The following is a 21680-nucleotide window of genomic DNA, read 5'->3' as shown; positions in this document are numbered from 1 at the left end:
ACTTACCAATTGCATACATTTGCCCTGTAGGATTTTGACCACAGTAAGATTCCAACTGCATGTTACGAGTTTGCTGACATGTTCTATAAAATCAAGGCTGACGTATTGCCACTTCATCACTCCTGTGATTGTTCCAATGACCTATTACCTAGTGTCCTTCTTCCTAGAAACCGGTTATACTTTCTTTCTCCTCTAATCCATGAAACAATAAATTAAAGAAAACCTTTAAAGTGGATTTATTTGTCCGTCTACATCTCTAGTTGGATTGGGGTTCTTCTTTTTCAAAAACAAAGATGGCTTTTTCCCAACATTGCATTGATTATAGAGGCTTGAACCAGATTATTGTCAAGAACCGAAATCCTCTTCCATTAATTTCTTCATTCCTGGAGAGGTCCAGCCAGGCAACAGTGTTTTCAAAAATCAATCTGAGGGAGTTCTATATGGGGAAGTAGATTAAGATGACTTTTAACACTAATATGGGCCATTATAAATACCTTGTGATGCCCTTTGTAATGCCCCTGTCATCTTTCAAACCTTGGGTTACTTGGATACATTTATGGTTGTCTATATAGATGACATTCTAATCTTCTCCAGCTGGATCACTGAGTAAATCCAACATATTAAGCAGGTCATATCCTGGTTCATCGCCTATATGAGAAGTGGGAGAGGTGCAAGTTCCACATGCCTGAAGTTTTGTTCCTGGGATTCCATATCTGTTTCAAAGGCCTCCAAATGGATCCCCAGAAGGTCTCAGCAGTGTGAGACTGGCCTACTCCCACTTCACTAAAACAAGCCCTGTGGTTTTGGCATTTGCCAAATATCTGCCAATATTTGAGATATTTGAAATAATTTCAATTTGATAGTGGATCCCATCACAGTCTTCACCAAGAAGGTACCTAGACAGAGAAGATAGAATCCGGAGGCGTAGTGGGCTTTTACTGAGCTGAAATGATGCTTCACATTGGCGCCTCTGTTGCAGGAGGCTGGCACTTCTCTACCCTTCAAGCCGGAAGTGGATGCATCTGATGTGCATCCACTTGAGTGATGGAGCCATATCCCAATGGGCTGGTCCATCTAGAATCCATGTCCCCATTGACTCCTCAAGAGCCTCTGAAAACATTATTTCCACCTACACATCATCAGAAATAGTCTCCCATCCATGAAAAATACAGTGAAGAAGGCACTGGTGTATGATCCCACACACCTAAAACCCCTCCTGGCAAGTTGTACTGTACAGATGCAGCCATTCAAAATGCACGGGCGATACCGCATTATTTTCCGGTACGCTGTACGCAGTCTACCGCGAGTTACCGGTAAATACCGCAAGTTACCGGTAAATACAGCTAGCAAAATAATAGTATCCGGAATTTCCGCAAGGTGGAGCTAATAAAGCTCAACCTCTCATGTTTGAGCTGTAGCCATCAAAGTCTTTAACGAAGATATTACTAATAGTATTAATAATAAATGACCTTGGACAAGCTGTAAACTCAAAGTATTGCCCTGGTCCACATTCTTTTTTTGCATTGACCGTCTTTGTAAAAGTAACACCACAGCATTTCGCAATCACGCATTTTTTTCCAATCATGCAAAGTACAGTAATTTTTGAGAATCGATTCACCATGCCTTTCACATGCTCATAAAAGAGATTGATTTAGGAACATAAACATATTACCATATGCAAACTGTACTGTATACAGTATGTATATGTATATTTAATGTCTTAACTGTGCCCGTTTAAGTATTGAATATTTATATGGAATTTTACCACTGAAGGGAAATCTTAGTGCCTGAGCATAAAAAGAATAGGAGCATACTGCAACGCGTGTGAAGGCCATAAACGATATTAATTTTGGAACATAAACATACAGTATATGGCTGGTCTCGGTACTTTAAAGAAAACATACACGAAACATGGTTTCATTATGACCAGAATCGGTCTTGAGATATTTTTAACTTGATTTACAGTATTTGAGAGGTATGTCTTGACACCGATACTACGTAAATACTGCTCACGTACTGTATATGTTTCTAGGTTTATATTATGCATTTCATACGGTCAAATTACTTTTGAGCAACTGATAAGAAGCGCGAAATGGTATGCCCAGGGTGTTTTAGTTTCGTTTTGTGCGGGGACTGCTTTAACTATATCGCCGTGGATTGATTAGAGATATCAAGTACATACAAGTCATTTTTTAAATGTTGTAGTTCGTCTTGTAAAAATGTTACGAGAACATCATCTGTCAACAATTACACAGGTTCTGTTTCCATATTGCGGATTTTGGTTACGTAATATTATTTTCTAATTTCACGTTGTGAATATATGATTTGGGCAAACAGAGCCGCAAAGAAGTACATTATGGGTTGTTGTTTTTTTTTTGCAGTTTTATCTAGAACAAGCGATGCTTAAACCTTTGTCTGATTCTTGTGAAACTATCCACACGACAGTTACCTACAGTAGGAGTTGACTTCAGTGATGTCGCTGATGGGATGTTTCTAAAAATACATCCTCTGTAAAATGTCTTCTCTAGTTGTCCTGCATATGTATTCGCTAATGAAGCTGTGTGTTCTGAGCCTGGTTCTCTACATTTCTGTATGAACCAGCTTAGAGGGCTAAAGACAGCTTGTGTTTAAATTGAGTGTAAGGTAATTTATGCTTCTAAAGTCATGGTCAGTATTTATTATTGTACTGTGCTGTAAACTTGGTCAGAGATTAAATAAAACCTCACTCGCACCAAACAAATTTATATTTCTAAATATCACAACATGATCGAATTTAAGTCTTTTTAATAACAATGAATAGTCACCTATGCAATACAAAATTTATATGGATTTGAATCGCGTTTTGATTTAAATCGTAAACGCGTGTTTAAATATATGTGTTTAAAGGCGATATACTGTATAAAAGCGCTGATTCTTATGAAATGTGTTCAGCCGGGGATTCAAAAAATTTATTTTTTTTAATCGCGTATCTAAGGAAAATTGCAGTATAACTTTGTTCATGCACAAACAGTGGCATGTTACATTATAATTTGGGTGTCTCCTCTTGCCAGAAAGCTCTAAATTGCATTTTGAGTGCGGTTTTTGACTTTTTCTAAATTGCAACCCATAAATAAAGCTGATACAGTTTCAACTTACTGTATTCTAAACTGTATTACAGCAGCACATTGGACAATGCAACGTAAATTGCAAAAATGCACTTGGAATCTGTCCAAGCCCTACTACGAAAATTATTTAAACTGCGTTTTATATATAGCGTTTTAAGCGAATAGGTAATTAGATTGCTCATAAACCTAATCACTTTTTCTACATAAACACAGCGTGATTGCTCTCTGAAAATGCTTTTCCTTTATATTTAGGCTCAGATTTCAACTATAGATCGTATTATTATAAACTTTCTTGGAAAAATGTCTTTTATGTAAACCATGTTTGCTATTAATTCATTCAGGGCTAAAATATGTTCATTCTCTTCAAATGAAAGAAGGGTTCCTTTCGCCGTGGTCGGGGAAATTAGAAGCTTGCCACGCCCGGACTGTTACACCAACGTATTAGCATGTTAAAGCGATTTCATTGAGGAGCCTAGCCTTTCTTAACTAGCACTGTACTTACTGGGTTTTTGAGGGGGGGGAGGTGTCTTTCGCTGTGAAACCAGTTCAGAAAAAAGACGATTAAATTTAATAAACGATTAAGGGTATTTACCTTGTAATCTGTGGTTTACATCTACTGTATTGTGATTTGAGATGCCACTTTTAAAGGTGATATGTAAAATAAAGTTTTTTATTATTGTTATAGAGAAACATGATCAGATTTTCCCTGGTTCAGAAAAAAGACGATTAAAATCTGTAATCTTTGCACTTGTACAGTATGTCATCGGAAAATACAATCAGTTTCTGCTTTGTGTAAGGATGGTTTCAAAAAGTAATCTAAGTGGTGAGAAAGCTGTGCTCCTCAAAGCGCTTTACAGGATAAAAACAATAACAACAATAGTGGCTGGGCAAACAAATTTTTTTATAGAAATGCAAAATGAGATACTGTATAATGATGTGCATGCAAGTTATACTGCTATTTTCCTTAGATACGCGATTAAAAAAAATAAATTTTTTGAATCCCCAGCGGAACACATTCCATAAGAATCAGCGCTTTTATATATCGCCTTTAAACACATATATTTAAACACGCGTTTACGATTTAAATCAAAACGCGATTCAAAACAATATAAATGTTTATTTTGTAACGCATAGGTGACTATTCATTGTTATTAAAAAGACTTAAATCCGATCATGTTGTGATATTTAGAAATATAAATTTGTTTGGTGCGAGTGAGGTTTTATTTAATCTCTGACCAAGGGAAATGTTTCATTTTTTCAAAGAAATGTTTGTTAAAAAATAAAGTCATAGTTACATGGGATTCAATCACAGACCGTGTGACATGGGAGTCAGGAAACTAACCCACAGCGCCACCGGCGCAGTCACATGCAGAGTGCTGAAAAAGCACTACAGAAACATTATCGACAGACAATGTACAGCGTGTACTATTCTTGTGTTGCGGTACATGAATATAATTATATCGTTATTAATTTCGTTAGATACGCGATTCCATATTATATTCCCTTTTAATCAAATTCTAAAAGTATGCTTGTTGACTCCGGTATCTCTTTAGTTAAAGACTTCGATGCTTAAAATGTTTAGGGAGAAATGGAATACTGGTGTGTATTTTTTCTTTAAAGTACCAGGACCAGCCATATACTGTATGTTTATGTTCCAAAATTATTATCGTTTTTGGCCTTCACACGCGTTACAGTATGCTCCTATTCTTTTTATGCTCAGCTACTAAGATTTCCCTTCAGTGGTAAAATACAATATCTACAATGGGCACAGCAAAGACGTTTACTGTAAGTCTTTCTACGACAGACCAACGGACCATGAGTGCCCCTGTCGGTCAACCAATCACGTACCGCGGTACTGAGCATCATTTTGCGTCACAATGCGCGACGCCACCTGCGGTACGTGTCTGTGACACGCACTTTGAATGGCTGCATCTGTACGTCCCTCCCTGTATGTGGGCCATACAGGTGTACTGCAGATGCTGGTACTTCTAGTGGCTGAGGATACGAGATGATGTTGCCTCCTTTGTTGTGACATGTCACACTTGCAAATGGCCCAAGCTTTCCTGATTACACCCTGCAGGCTAGATGCAGCCTCTCCTGACTCTTGGGCCTCCATATGAATGGATTTTGTCTTTGGCCTATCCACACTTTTGAGGGTGATCGTGGAATCAGGTTATCAAGGATCATTTCTTGAAAGTTGCCCATGTTGTCCCTCTGCCCAATCTGCCATCTGCTTCTCAGAACGCAGACATCTTCAGGAAAAAAGTGTTCACACTCTATGGTTTTCCATCTGAAATAACTTCTAGCTGAGGGACCCAGTTCATTTCCAGATGCTGGTGGTTAACCTCTTCTCTGGATACCACCCGGAAAGTAATGGACAGACAGAGTGAGTTAACCAGGACTTGGAGAATACCTTTGCTGCCATGTCTCAACCTTTCAGGATGAACTGGCTCAACTAGGAACATCCTACTCAATGCCTCTGTAGCAGCAAGGCTTATTAAAAATACAGGAATTAAGTTTGCTGCTCCCTTGCCAGTCTCTCTCTCCCTCATCTCAGTGGTGCTGGATACAGAAAGGCATTCCATTTGGTTCACATTTAAGGTGTTTTTCTAGCTGATAGAGTTTCCTGATAAGGAATAACTCCCAAGCCTGAGATTCTCCAGCCACCCTAATAAATGGTCATCTCTGGCGCCTTACTGTCTGGGAGATTCCTTGGGGGAGTCACATCCCAGGTTGTTTACAACCCTAATGTCAAAGAGCATTGTTACTCATCCTCCACCTCAATCAGCCAATCAGGAACTGGTAGGGCAGGGTAACCCCACGTGGGTCTCAAATGCCCGTGAAACATTCAACCAATGAGCGACCATAGTTCCTCCAGATAAAACAGCAGCACAGGGCCCGGGAAGGGCCTCCTACATGATGTTCTCAGACTCATCTCGGACAATCACTTAATGGCCAGTGGGTCCGAGTGCCAGGACTTTGTTCTAAGAGTCGAGAATGGAGGTTGCCCACGCGTAACCAAAGGATCCGCCCGAGGTTAGCCCAGCAGCAAGCCTCGTGAACCGCCGGTACCCCACCACAAACGCTCTCCTGATCAACAAGTGAACTACGGTCGGAACTGTCGACAGCTGAATCTCAGGATTCAGGACTAGTGCTACATCGGGGACAAACCGGACATCTTCCCGTCTAAAGAGTGTGACGTGCTTGGACCCTCAGTCACTTTTCATGTGCACAAACTCTGCTAGTTCAGCCGGGACTGACTAGCCGGACTAGAGAGCCCACTGCCAGTGCATTGCAGCAGGAATCTCTCCCTCCCTCTCCCCCACCTCACGCCGAACCAGGACTGCCTGGCCAGAGGACGCCGGTTGGACGCAGCAACAGCCTGCCGCTGTTCCTTTGTGTCCATGGGAGATCTGAATCCACACAGATTGGATGAGTATTCAACATTCTGCATTGCAGCTCGAGAATTAAATTGTTACCTCAACCTGAGTTGATATCAATTTAATTCCTATGAGTGACATACTTGCTTGCGAGCATCTAGTGTAGAAGTTGTAATCATAATTCGTTTACGAAACGGTATAAATGAATGGTATACTGAATGTATGTCCCTCTTGGTTTGTAACTCTTCGTGATTGAATATATAGATAGATAGATAGATAATACTTTATTAATCCCGTAGGGAAATTGATGTGTTACAGCAGTCCAGCCCAAGACAAGCAAAACAGACATCAGAACAGTTATAAAACAAAAGACAAACAAGATAAATAAAAATAAATAAATACATAGGTGTGTGATATATATGTGATATATGATATATGTGTGATATATACCTTTTGTATTCTGCTAACCCTCACTCTTAAGATCTGTTATGTTTATATGCACATTTTTTGTATTAATAAATGTATTCTCGTGTATTAGTATCCGTGTGTGTGCGTTGCTGAGTTATCCCACAAGGTCGGTTTTCTAATAGCCATCCACGAATAATTTTGTGACTTACTGCTACAATTAATAATTGTCCGAATAAATGCACAAAACCCCTACACCTCCTTGGCAACCTCACCCTTCTAGTACATATATTGCTGACTACCAACCTCCTCTTCTTACCTTGCAGTATACCCACCACGAATAGCACTGCAGCCTGCAGGAAGTTTGGAATGTGGTTGCTGTAACCAGGAGAAGAAGTCTTGAGGGCAGAATCAGCTTAGATAAACTGTAGCACCTTTCTCATGAGGCCAGAAGGTATGGTTGGAGTCCAAATATTTGTGCCTGTGAGTTTCATCCCTTAAACTGGCTCCTCAATTTATAGGTCCCTACCAGATCTTGAAAAGAATCGATGCATTCACTTATCGGCCAGATCTCCCGCTTTGCCTTGGAATGCACCATTACTCAAGCAAGCCCAGTGGAGTGCCCAGAGGTTGCCCTTTAATCATGGAGCTCATCCTTAGGGATTACCCAGCTTTGCTTAGTCAGCTGCTATGAGCTTGCACCCTATTGAAGCTCTGTTTTGTTCTCTGTGTTTAGTGTTTCCCTGTGCTTTGTGAGGAGACAAGGGAGAGACCTGGGAAGTGAGATAATTATATAATTTTTGTATTTTTGCAAACTATGCAGTCTAGTGGCTTGAAGTTGGCCTTGCACCCAAATACATAAATGTGGTGCCTGTCCTTGGTCAGTAGGATAAAAAGGCATGTATGAGGTAAGCTGGATGTCTTTAGTTACTTATTTTTCGAGTTCGGTGGTTGCAAGCCGTTCTCCCATATAGATACAGTATGAAATAAAGAGACTTCTACTAGACAGACACCTGGACTTTGTCATTTGTATGATTCAATATTTGCTTCATCTCACATGTTTGGCCTTCACTTTGGTGCTTTCACCTGACTCCACCTCTGTGGTGTGCCTGCAGCTCTACTCCTGCTATAGTGAATGTAACTGGCATTAATTACAAAAGCAATGTTTTAGGTATTGTTTTTTTTAGTGAAGTACACAGAAGTCAAAATTTAGAATGTTTTGCTAATCTCTTAGAATCTCTTGCTAATTATTGCATTTTCAGAAATTTAAAAGATCAACACGTAAATGCCAGCAGCTATATCACCCTGCAACTGACAACTGGCAACCAATCATGTCCTACTAATAATCCCCATCTATCATTTGGTAGTACATAAGAGTAAGGAAGAATTATTATTAAACGATGACCTTGCAAAAGACTTGACTATCATTTTGTAATGACTATACAGTATGTTGACTGTTTTGTAAGGTACTGTACACATTGTGTGGTGTTGTCTAATGTTGTCTATTATCTATTTCGAATAAGAATCACAATGTACGTGTACATATGGAAAATAAATTCCTTTATTTCCCTATCAATAACTCTCAACAACATTGTATACTCAGGACATTCTGGAAAGATGAAAGATAAACAAATGCGACTATGGTGCTTATAAAATTATAAGACATATCAAATCTGCATTGGAAATGTAGCTCTGATGTATTTTCTACTTCAGTCTTGACATGGTACTATACTGTACATCTCAGTTCTTCTTCCCAAAAAGAGTCATACTTACTAGGGACAAAAACTAGTAATGCATGCGAAGGACAGCTCAGAACTCACAGCTATTTGTTTCAGCCCATTTTCGTATGTGGTTGTATTCATGCTTGTTTTATGCCATGCATATCAGATTTGCAGATGGTCATGTCTCTGCTATTTTCTTCTGTCCATCAAAGAGTTTAAACAGTTTAAAGAGAACCTCAGTGTTTAAGACAGTTCTGATGAACTCTATTATTCTCTATTATTTACATTTTACTACAGTTAGTTTAACACTACAGCTATTTTTAGTAAATATTTAACCAATATTAATTTATACTTTTTTTTATTAATTGACACTACAGACACCATACCTCTGACCATTGAATGTAAGCCGAACTTGAACTTAAAACAATACTTGATTGTAGTTGTACTATTTGATAGTTGTACTGTTTGATAATCGCCGTATTATTTTGTACTGTTCGCCTAATTATTTTGTTTTGTTTGTGTACTTTTGCACAGTTTTTAACAGATATGGGTACTGTCACACTGGTACCATACTCATTGTTTACATTGTTATTGTTATTGTATTTACTGTCTTGTCTGCTGTTCTGTATATACACTGCACCTGAGAGACTAATGAGAAACACTTTCCAGTAGTTGGAAGTAACTGTAGTTGAGTAATAAAACATATCAAACAAATGTAAGCTCACCTTTTGGAATAATGAAAATTAATAATGTGTCTACACCACAGGAGTAGACAATATTGTAAGCTAGGTAAGACTGGAAATCATCATGTGAAAATAGGAAATGATTAAGTACATGTTTGGCATTTGGTGGAATTTGAACCACACCACTTTTTTAATTAACTTTTTTTTCGAACACTTTGAAAATTAATGAGTCATGGAACATCCAAATACTCAATTGACATCCTGTGGATGCCAGCTCAATGTTAATACCCCAGGAGAAAGAAAGATGAATAGTGTACTTCCTTAAAGATAAATACTTTCCAGCAAGCTGTAATTTGATCAGACAGTGTCATAAATCTTTACTGTCAAAATCATACCTGCCAAGAATTGTACAATAACAGGCTAGATCTTATTTTATAAAACATCATTTTTAAACAGTAGACTTTCAAACTCTGTCTTTCTGTCCATCTATCCATTTTAACTAATTGCATTTTTACACAAGATTTTTAAACTTGAAGTTCAGCTTTTGTTAAAATGCCACTCCTTACCGGAGAAGTTTCAGGTTTCTTTTCTTCTGAGTGAAAATGTTCTGCTCCATTTTCTAAAGATGTAAATACTGGAAAAGATAATAATTCAGAAAACAAGGAAGATTAATTCTTTAAAGATTTTTCATTTTCAATGTTTGAAAATAAAAAAAAGAAGGCACACAAAAACATGATGCAAAGTTGTGTGCACGTTATTAGCATTCAATACTTTGGAAGCATTATAAGAAAAATCTCTCTTCTCTTTTATATAGTTTGTCATTGATTTTAATGTCTATGTTTGCTGGTAGCCCAGTTTATCCCTATTTTTGCTAGGTGTCTCTCACCCCCTCCACAGCGAGTTCACACTTCACCCACCTGGGAGATGCCTCTGTGTCTCCAGATATAATACTAATAGACACGACACAATAAATCTTTCATCCCCATTGCAATATCTCTTTCAAACAATGTATTTTAACTATCTTCTCCCTTATTTTGCTGTACCACTGTTGTACTGAATTTTTGGTTGGTAGCTTTTGTCTCTCAATGTGTTGTTATGTTGGGAATGTGCTTTAAAACAAATTTCCCAACTGAGACAATAAAGCTTAAATTGAATTGATATATCAACTTTGTGTGCTGGCATAATAAACACTTTTGTACCTTTGAATGTATGCTTATGCCGTCATTGCATATTCTAATTGCATTGCAGTCCCTCAGTCTTATTATAAACATTCACAATTATACCACAGTTTTTTTTACTCAATACTTCAATATGTAATATAGTTTTGCATTCTGGATTAATTGTTTCTATAAATATCGTGAGATATCCTGGTATAAGAAAAACATAGAAATGTAATTTTTTGCTTTACCTGTTGCATACCATCTATTCGCTAAATCTGAACTGTTTTTTAACTCAGAGCAAATATATAATGTTAGTATATATATTACTCACAGTAGTATAATATGCAATATTTCTCAAGTTTTCTTTTAAATTGAATTTCTTAAAACATCTTACTCCATAAAGTGTTATCAGTGAATCAATGCTTCTATGGTCATTATCAGTGATTCCTGTGATATGATAGAATTAATTGTGTCTTCACTAAGACAATCAATGACATACCAAAAAAAATTGCTAGAATGTAATACTATAATGTAATACAGTAATACTGGTAATACTGTACCAAAGCAATGTAGCAAGTAAGTTTTTATATGATTGGTATCTTCCTTGCTAAATTGACAAGTGAAAATCAACTTTGCAGTTAATCAGCTAGGTTTGATCACTGACAGTTTAAGTGTTCAAGATACAAATAATAACAATATTTTTATAATTGGCCTTTTCAAACCAAGGAAGCTGTACCTAATGATATAAAATACACTAAAAAACAAAATGTAAGACATACAAAACAAACTAAGAAGGTCAAACCATGAGAAGAAATGTATACACAAGGGAGTTCACAAATGTATGATGTAGTCAGATTATTCAAAGCCTTATAAGTCAGCAATTAGGTCTTGTGTTGAATATGTGACTTTACAGGTTGCCGATGTAGACATTTAAGAGTAGTAGCAATGCGCTGCCAGGGACTAGTGTGAGATAAAAGACTAGCTGCAGAGTTTTGGACATATTGCAACTTACTGAGGTGCCAATAGAGCAAAGAATTGCAGAATTCAAGCCGTGGTGTTATAAATGCATTAGCAAGCACTCGGTATCAGTATGATAGAAATTGCCAAATGCAGGCATTATTTCTAAGATGAGTTCTTAATCAAATTTTTCACATGGGACTCAAATTACAGGAGAGGATCAAATAAGACTCCTAAATTCCAGACTAAATTTGGAGAAGCCATCCACCATTACTGTGAAACTCTCCAGCTTTTCCAGCTGACATTAACTGCCTACCAGTAATGTTTCTGTTTTGTCACTATTTAGGTTCAAAGAATTAGATATCAACCAGAGCTTAATGTCAGGCAGACAAGTGACAAGTAATGGAGGTGGGAGATCAGAAAGGGAAGACGTTTTAACATAGATCTGATTTTCATCTACTTAACAATGAAATCAAAGACCGTATTTGTGTATGATCTGACAGAGAGGAAGCATTTAAATAATGAAAAGCAGTGGACCTAATACAGAACCCAGAGGAACAACATGGTTGACTGTGGCCATGGGGAATTTCAGAAGACCAGGAGAAAGCAAAATGCTGCCTGCCAGATAAATTTGTGCAAAACCACTTAAAAACGGTGTCATCGATAGACAAACATGCCTGCAGTGTTTGATTAACAATGAATGGTTAAACACTAAGAAACACTAAGTTCAAGGAGCAAGAGTGCTTATAGCCCCAGAGTCTGGCACAACAAACAATTCACTCATAAACCTGACAAGAGCAGTCTCTGTTCTATGATTAGTATGAAAATCAGATTGGAATTGTTCAAACAGATCATTTGCTATAATGTGTGCAAATTGGTAACGTAGAAATTGGTCTATAGTTTACAATTATATCAGAATCTGAATCTTGTTTATTTCATATTGGAGTGATTGATGAAGTGTTTAAAGTAGTAAGTACAATACCACACCCATGGAAAGAGAACTGTTAATAATATTGACTATAATAGTTCAGATGTTATGCAGGCAAGCTTTCAGTAAAGACACATGGTTGGGTTCTAAGCAACATGAAATTGTTTAACTGTTAATAATTTTAGAAAATTAATCTGAGTCAATTAAATTAAATTCAATAGAATCTGGTACAGAGGTAATGCCTATTGAAAAACCTGGGCTCAAATAATTATCCAGATCAGGAACAAGGCTAAAACTTGATTCAGACAAATGTAGAGTTTTTATAAATTATAGATTTAAAGAATTGCAAAAACTTAAAACTGAGGTCAGGGATGGAAGAAAGAACAGTTTTCAGTTAAAAGTTATCAATTATCAGTTTGTTAATAACAGAAAAAGCAGGTTAATATTAATTCCTAGCCCAGGGTTAATAGTTCCAGAGGTATAAGAAGATATGGCAGAAGATAGTGCAACTCTTTAGACTTGTTGATGTTCATTATACGGCTTAATATGAACCTCAAAGATTTTTTTTTCCTCAGGCATTCCAAACTCCATTCAATCTTAAAGGAGTTTTAAGGGGAGCAGCTCATCCTGCAGCTCACAACTGGCAACCCACTGAAGCTAAGCAGGTGTGAGCCTGGTCAGTACCTGGATGGGAGACCTCCTGGGAAAAACTAAGGTTGCTGCTGGAAGTGGTGTTAGTGGGTCCAGCAGGGGGTGCTCACCCTGTGGTCTATGTGGGTCCTAATGCCCCGGTATAGTGACGGGGACACTATACTGTAAACAGGCGCTTTCCTTCGGATAAGATGTAAAACCGAGGTCCTGACTCTCTGTGTTCATTAAAAATCCCAGGGCGTTTCTTGTAAAGAGTAGGGGTATAACCCTGGTGTCCTGGCCAAATTTCCCATTGGCCCTTACCAATCATGGCTTCCTAATAATCCATCTTTAATTGGCTTTATTACTCTCTGCTCTCCTTCCCACTGATAGCTGATGTGTGGTGAGCGTTCTGGTGCACTTTGGCTGCCGTCGCATCATCCAGGTGGATGCTGCACATTGGTGGTGGTTGAGGGGAGTCCCCGTTACCTGTAAAGCGCTTTGAGTGGAGTGTCCAGAAAAGCGCTATATAAGTGTAAGCAAATATTAATTATTATGATTATCCAAAGTAATAGTCAGTACATAAGTGCTGAGTAGCACAACCACTGAAGATGACCAATTTTGAACAAGGGGAGAACTAAGAATAGTATTTGAAAAATCAGAGATGTTTATAGATTTCAAATTTCTAAAACAAATTGTGCGGTTACATCTTTCTAAAGAAAAACGCATAGGCTTTAAATAGCTCAGCCTTCTTAATTGGAAATGTGTTGTTGAATTTCTTGAGGTTGTTAAACATTCTGGCCAGAAACACAGACCAGATCAAAAGTGTGGCTGTAAAAGTGTTTGGGAAAACTTACCAGTTAAGTAAGGTCGAGGCAGACAAGTAAAATCAACAATGGAATGAGGCCATAAAGTTTAAGAACAAGACATTCATAAAAGGTGACAGAATAAAAAGATAACTCTTTTATAATTAAGTCCTTTGGATAGACTACAGCCAAAAAATCACCACGGCCAGCAGACCGGTGTTTTCCAACATATGTGAAACCTGAAGGAATAGTTTAATTCAATAAAACAAAATTGTTAGGTTACTGCCAGGTCTCAGTTACACATAATATTAATTTTGAGAAGAAGTACCTCAGGATAGGTGTGGTAAGTATACAGTCATTATTTCAGCTTGCAAAGGAACAGGTAAAAGTTTATTCAGTGTTGAAAGGAAAAGAAAAGATACCCAATGTTTCATCTCTGGAGCTTTTTTTAACACGGAATAAACTTTTACCTGTTCCTTTGCAGCCTACACATACTGTACTGATGCAGCTACCTACTTGAAATTATTTCAAATTGTTGAGCACTTTACTAGGCAAAGTCTATAGAGGCAGAGCATCTGCAGAATCCTGAGTGGTGCCAATACAGTACTGTAAAGTGCATTAAATCAATGGAACAAAACAACAAAAAAGCTCTTTGGAAACTTTTAGAAACTTTAAATCGAACCAATTTAACAATCAGCATCCAATGAACCAAATTTAAAAAAGGAAAGGAATTAAAAAACAGCAAAATATACCAGTAGTGGCAGCCAAAACATACAGATACACTCAAACTGGATCCACAAAAAAAGTGACAAGTAGTAAGGATGTCTTTGTTGTCAACACAGGAGCACCACTGAACAATATTATAATTTCAATGTCCCCAAGAACTCACCTGAATATAGTTTATATTTTCCAAATTTAAAGTTTAGTACTATACCTTCAAAGTTCAGTACCTTACATTTTCTGAATATAAGCAGCATGAATTTTGAGAAGTGATAGAGGTAAAACAACCAAACATTCTAATTTATGTAATAATTCCATTAAATCCATTTAATTGGATTGCCACTTGAATGATATCTACAGTACTATAGTCTAGAGTTTACTAGTCTAGTTTGTGAATAGGAGCATTTTCTGACCATACAAAGAGATCAAATGACATGGTGCTCAGACAGCTGTCTTAGATTATGCAGGAACCCCATTTCATCTAATGTTAATTGTATTAGGTATAAAACTTGTGTAGGTATAAAACAATTGCTACAGCTTGTAAGGTACAAATGAAGCACTTTTGGTTGATGGTGAAATATGCCATATTTCAGTTTAATGTGCATTCCATTACTTACATTGTTTGACCAGGGCCAGTTTGAAATTTCATAATAAACAAATAAACGACAAAATTGTAAGCAGTTATGAAGGTTTCCTATCAAATTCCTATCCACTTTTTAGGAAACCTGAATGACACTTATGAAGTCTGGAATTCATTGACCAAATGTTTTTTGAAGAAAAGCAGCGGGCATTTCTAGGTGCATTTTACTAAGCATGTGATGACCCATTGAGGGTGTATGTACAGTAGTATCACTGTAGCGTTTAAAGTGCAACTTTAAAACAGCCCTAGATGTGATGACCTGTTAGGAGTGTAGAAATCTGGCTCTGTCCTGGGGTCATTCTGAGTATGCTTTAAACAGACATCTGCTGTTGTACATGACACCTCAGAAATAGCTGAAAGATGGGATAACTCATTAGGAATAGCCACTGTACCATAAGAATGTGTAGAATGTGGACTCTTAAACCCCCATTCATGGCAATAACATGGCTGGACAGATTATTAAACCTTTTGCAATTCAGGGCAGTGTGGGAAATACACCTTGTGTATGTCACCTTCAGTGTTCTCTGGAAGTGGCACTTTTCATCACAATTAAGCTCATTTCAAACCTTCACTGGACTGCGCGACTCCTTGGATCCCTACATGAATTAAAAATTATAACAACAACTTGTGGGGCCCCAATCAGGAGCAGATTTTATTGTTATCACATCAATTGGTTTGAAGACAGAGAGTTGATTAGAGAAAACAAAATGACAGTAATGTGGTCTTCATCATATGTATAAGAATGACACTGTCACAGATGTTAGTGGCATGCCCAGTAGAATGATACGTATGATGTTTGGAGTTAACTAGCTACAGTAAATTGATTTTAAATAGCAGAGGTTGTTATGGGCTGCATGTACAGTAGATAATGAAGAAAAAGAAACAATGGTTATGTGGCAATTTTGATTTATGCAGGAACCTCAATTTCACATACTGTACATTCATCCAGTTGAACTTGAATAATACCCATAAAGGTTAGAGCTAATTGGCCAGACAATGAGCAGGAATAGTTTGCGTGATACTTGTGTTTTTTAAAAGGTTTAGAACTCAACTTACTAAAATATTTTTAGCACCATTTCAGGTGCAAAATTAAAAAAAAAACTTTGGCTGTTGATAAAATTCAGCAGATTTTAATTCAATCAGTGCATACAATGATTTTGGTGTTTTCAAATACAAAGATCAACATGCCATCTGAGTTCACACAGGACCGATTTTTTGCAAATTTAATGCCTCATCTTCAAACATGACCTTTTTCAGAAGTAACAAGAAAAAATCTTTTTGACTGCTATAGATTCCACTACTTGTGCAATATGTGTCACATTAATATGCAATGAATTATGTTAGGATTTTAATTTATTCAATGTAAGCTGCCTACAAAAATTATATTTGCTAATTGCATAACAAGAAATACCCTAAAGCCATCTGAAGAGTATTACACAGCTTTATTTCTGACAAGTCCCTGGATAGCATTTTGGTATCCATTGGTTTTTATTAGTATTACAAAATGTTTTCTGCTGTAGATCTAAAAATTTAAGTAACATACTGTACACAAATTCCAGCATGATGGAGCTTGAGAAAGGTGGAAAAATCAGTTTTTCCTTTTTAAAGTAGCCTATGTTTACCCATTTTAAGTGCATTTAAGGACTTCTGGTCTATAAAGTGAAAGTATGGAATATTGAAAAATAAAAAAAGAATAAATACAATAATCTTCTTTTGCTTATGTAATATAGACTATTTGCTATGGTACAGTTTAAAAGATTAAAAGGTTGTACAATCTGCCATCTTGTTTGAACCTGCCATTCTGTAACAGGGGGTAATTCAGCCTTGGCTATGGACTAAATGCACACCAGAATGTTTCAGTTTGTTGGACACATAAATGTTTTTACTCATAAATCAAATCAAGGATTGTGGATTCCTATGAATTGTTTTCCTAGTGAATGGCTGTAACATAAACTGTTAAAGCCTAATACTGTGACTTTAATCTTAAGTGCTCTTACCTAATACGAAAACAGGAATTTTATTAAGAACATTACTGTTATAATGCACAGCACAGTTCAATTCCTGGGGTGCTATCTGCATGGAGTTTGGATGTTTTCCCTGAGTTTCCTCTGGATGCTCTGGTTTATTCCCACAGTCCAAAGACATATTAGAAAATCAATTGGCTTCTGAGAAAACTGGCCCTGCTGTATGTGAGTGTTTTTATCAGTGTGTGCCCTGCGATGGACTGGTGTCCCGTCCATGGTGTATCCTGCTTTGCGCCTGATGCATGCCGGGATAGGCTCTGGCTCTCCGTGACCCTGAATTGGACAAAGCGGTTAGAAAATGGATGGACAGACATACAGTAGTTGTTATAAACAAAGGAAGATTATTCAGATAATCTAAATTGTTTGTTTTTTTCGAGATAAAATAACAATGGTATCTTTTTTATCTGGTTGGGTACATTCTTACTTGAAAAATGTTATTTTACATTCTTACATCATCAGATAAAAGCTAAATAATCTGACAGAGAAAGGCAGTTGAAGGTGTAGAGTGGTTGTTGTTTGCGTGTTGTGGTGACACAGCAACAATGACAATATGCTGAAGGCAAAAGAGGATTTTTTATGTAGCTGTCTGTATCTGCACCCTGAAGCCTAATCCCATTAAGGGCTACAGATAAATCAAATGCAAATCAAGCAGAAATCCTGCAACCATAAGGAATTATCAGATGTGTTGCAGGTGGCCTCTTGATCTTCCAAACAAGCTAATAAGTCCTATGGCAGAAACCAAGATGACAAGGAATAAATACCAAATCTATAGCAAAGTGTTTTGTGTAGCACACATTTGTTTCAGGCAAATGTACAGCACACATTATGTATTACTTGAAAAGCTCTTTAAAATTAGAAATGTAATTTATTTTTTAGTCTTTAAAGTGATTTCTAAAATTGCTCACATACAAAAATAAACTGTATATGTATAAGAATAACTACACTGCCTATGTCTCTTTTCTAGCATTTTATATATTGTTGATGTACAGATGCAGCCATTTAAAATGCAGGGTAAAACCCCATACCGCGTGTAATTATCTGCAGAATAGCGTGGAATACCACATTACGTGATTGGCTGGCCAAAATGACCAACAGGTGGTACTTGTGGTTGTTGGTTGTTAGTGAAAATTATTGTTTCATTTAATGTCTTTACTCTGCATATTTAAATCTGCTTAATATTGCATATTAATATGGAATTTTACAACTAAAGGGAAATTTTGGTAGCTGAGCATAAAAATAAGAGGAGCATAACATCTCTGAACATCATAAATGATATTAATTTAGGAATATAAATATATTTAAAAACTGTTTATGGCTGGTAGTGGTAGTTTAAATAAAAATGCACAACAGTATTCCACTTTCTTCATAAACATTTTAAGCATCAAAGTCTTTCATTCGGTTATTTAGGAAATGTTTTAATGTGTTCCTTCTGACTATATTAAGTTTATATACTTTATAAAAAGTTATAATGTTTTAACCTTTTCTATGAATATCATAGTAAAAAAAAGCATTCTTTTTAGAATTTGATTAATAGAGAATATAATATAGAATCACATATCTAAAGAAATTAATAACGATACTTAAGGTTTTATTTATTTTCATATAGCTCAAAGTATTACCGTAGTCCACTTTCTTTGTAAACATCTGCATCAATTTGAGTCCTTCACCCATGATAACTTGAAAACATTTTGCCTACCCTTTTCAGCTATAACATAAGTTTTCAAGAGGTGTGTTGGTATAATGGCTTTGGCATGTGACTTGCATGCTGGAGGTCAGTGGTTCGAACCCAGCTCCCGGCATGGGTTTTCTTTTAACAAATAAACATTTCTTTGAAAAACTAAAATAGTAAATATTATGAACACTATATTGAGTATTTTGGTATTTCTAAATATCACAACATGTTCAAAGTTAAGTGATTTATTAATAACAACTAATAATTTCAAACTATTTGTATTTTAAAATTGTATTTTGTTTGGGGTGATTTGTCACCGTTTTCAGAACTTTCAATTTATTAAACGTCTATGTTTGAGACAGGGTGTTCCAGACCCTGGAATTTAATATCTGAAACTCCCTCTGTATTTCCTGTTTTCACACAAATAAGAATAAACTACATATGCAAATCTTTTCACAGGTGGAAAGATGTTCTGTGCTCAATAGCTCTTTTACTACAATGTTACATTTGTAACATTTGTTACGTTACATTTTTAAGCATCAGTCAAAGCATTCTGAAGCCTGTCAAAATCGTAAAAAATGTTACCAAATAGTATTGGTGAAACTGTTACCTGTCCTGGATAAAGTGGTGATAAAATAGACAGGTGGATTTACATTTGTAAAAAATTTCCAATTGTAATGTGATATGGAAGATATTATTAATAATAAATGACCTTGGATGGTCTGTAAGCTGAAGATTTATAAAGGAGACACATTGAGTCTTTTGTTTTCAGCTTGGAATGAGCTTTTTCCTACTACAGTATATTCCATTGCAGCCACTTTATGTAACGCAGCTCCGTACTTCTCACAAAGGCTAAAAGTGTGACACTCTGTTGTGTTTATGTAGAATAGACAGTTCTGCCCAGGGGATGGGAACGAACTTTCAGTAGCATGCTGTGTTGTCACTGTTGCTCTTTAACATTTGGCAACCAGCAATCAAATGTCCTGTTTTTTCTAAACACTCGTTTTTCCAAACTATAGTTTTAAAACTTCAACAAAGACCTGCCACATGCATATAGCATGATATTGTATAGTTTTAAAGCCACTACAGTATAGCTTGTGGAAAATACATTTATTTGTCCTGCATCAAAGTTGAACTCGTTCAGATCGCCCTACATTGAAAACTCAGAGGGTTTCATTGCCTATTGCAACAGTATCGACAGCAATGTAGTTAAAAAGAACATGTCAAAATGTTTTAAAATGTTTCATGGGAGGAAGAGCCGTTTTTGTGTTCTTCCTAAGCTTGTTGAGCGCAGTGAGGGACATTCAGGAATGTGATTTCACAAATGCTTTTATTCTGTCTTGCATTGTCAGATTGTGAATCAATTAAAGCATTTAATTAAACACACGTTTGCGATTTTAATCAAAAATAAATAAAAATAGTATGAATATACAGTATGTCTTCTCGCCTTCTTGCCCCCTGGGGGTAATGGGGCTCTCTGTTTTAAGCCTTGCCTTGCTGATGTGTTTCACTTCATGGACTTCCTTCTCTGAATTAAACAGCCATTTTCACCCAAAACAAACAAGAAAAAGAGCATTTTTAGAAATCAATTAATTTGTGTTTACATATATATAATAAGTGATTAGATTTATGAACAATCTAATTTCTTATTTCTTTAAACAGTGAAATTTCAGCTGCAAAAAGATTGCACCAGAGACGGCACTAGTTCTGCTTGTCATAGACGTTCAGGAAAGGGGTTGAATTAAGTAATGTCAAGTGCAATAATTCAGTGATCAGTAATAACAGCTTATAAATCAAATGTATCAAATGCACAATAATACACCGTGCAGCAGTAATAGCTGACAATGAAATATCTTTTTTGCATATTCCGCGGGGGGGATCAAAAAATTAAATTAAGGACTCAGCAGCTGTCAGGTTGAGCTCAGTGTATATTTTGTCACAGAGTTGGTGCAAGATGTTAACAGTGAAAATAGGTATTTATAAATGACCCATTTCAAGAAGAAGATTTTCAGAATAATTATAAATCAAGCAGGATAGGGAAAGCACAGAAAATAGGTAGTTAGATTGATCAGATCCAGAGAAGAGGAAAGGCTGACTCCTTAAACCAGCACTATAAAATAATTTATCCTCAGTGAGATCCTGCCATCTCATAGTGGGTTTCTATCACTGTGTATACAGTAGTTACACAGTGCCTTTAGTTCCATTAATTTTCTAATCTTTTTATCCTTTACAGAGTAGCTGGAGTCTATCTCTGCAAGAAACTGATGCAAGGCAGAATATACCCTGGACATAGTGTCAGTCCATCACAGGGCAGATAAAACAGACACAAACCCACACTTAAACCAGGGTCAGTATTAACCTACCATTATGTTTTGGACTGCAAGAGGAAATTTGATTACCTGGAGAAAACCCACATGAACCCAGAGAGAATATGCAAACTCCACACATACAGTACAATACCTCAGGAATTGAACCTAGGGCCTCAGCACAGCAAGATAGCAAAGCTAGTCACTGCACCACCATTAAAAATGGATGGATATCTTAGTCATCTTTCTAGTTCAAAGATGTCCATGCATCATTTAATTTTGAAAGCCTCTGAGACATGTGGTGCTACTGTTGTATTGATGAAAGAACATACAAACATACAAAAGGCATGCTAACCATTGTGCCATCTGATTCTTTAGTTAATATATTTATTTTTTTATAAACAGTTAAGATTGTTATTAATTGTTGATTATTAGCAAATTTAAATGATATTTTAAAACCCTATTTTTTTCTTTATTAATTTTGTATTTTACTTATTATCTTATAGTCATGTACATTTGAACAATGATTTGTAAATTAATATTT

At 36.5% G+C, this 21680-nt stretch overlaps 1 protein-coding gene across 1 annotated transcript in view; it reads right to left on the bottom strand.

The window, feature by feature from the left end:
- The window catches only part of stac (SH3 and cysteine rich domain), a 100836-nt gene that overhangs the window by 24315 nt on the left and 54841 nt on the right, over nt 1–21680 (bottom strand). Inside the window, exon 7 of the mRNA XM_088929687.1 lies at nt 9860–9927. Coding sequence (XP_088785813.1) covers nt 9860–9927 — 68 coding nt within the window. The remainder of the gene's footprint in view (nt 1–9859; nt 9928–21680) is intronic.

Source organism: Atractosteus spatula, chromosome 12 (genome assembly GCF_055471065.1).
Source record: "Atractosteus spatula isolate fAtrSpa1 chromosome 12, fAtrSpa1.hap1, whole genome shotgun sequence".
NCBI lineage: Eukaryota > Metazoa > Chordata > Actinopteri > Semionotiformes > Lepisosteidae > Atractosteus > Atractosteus spatula.
The sequence above is the reverse complement of the archived record's forward strand: the minus strand, read 5'-3'. Positions and strand labels throughout refer to the sequence as shown.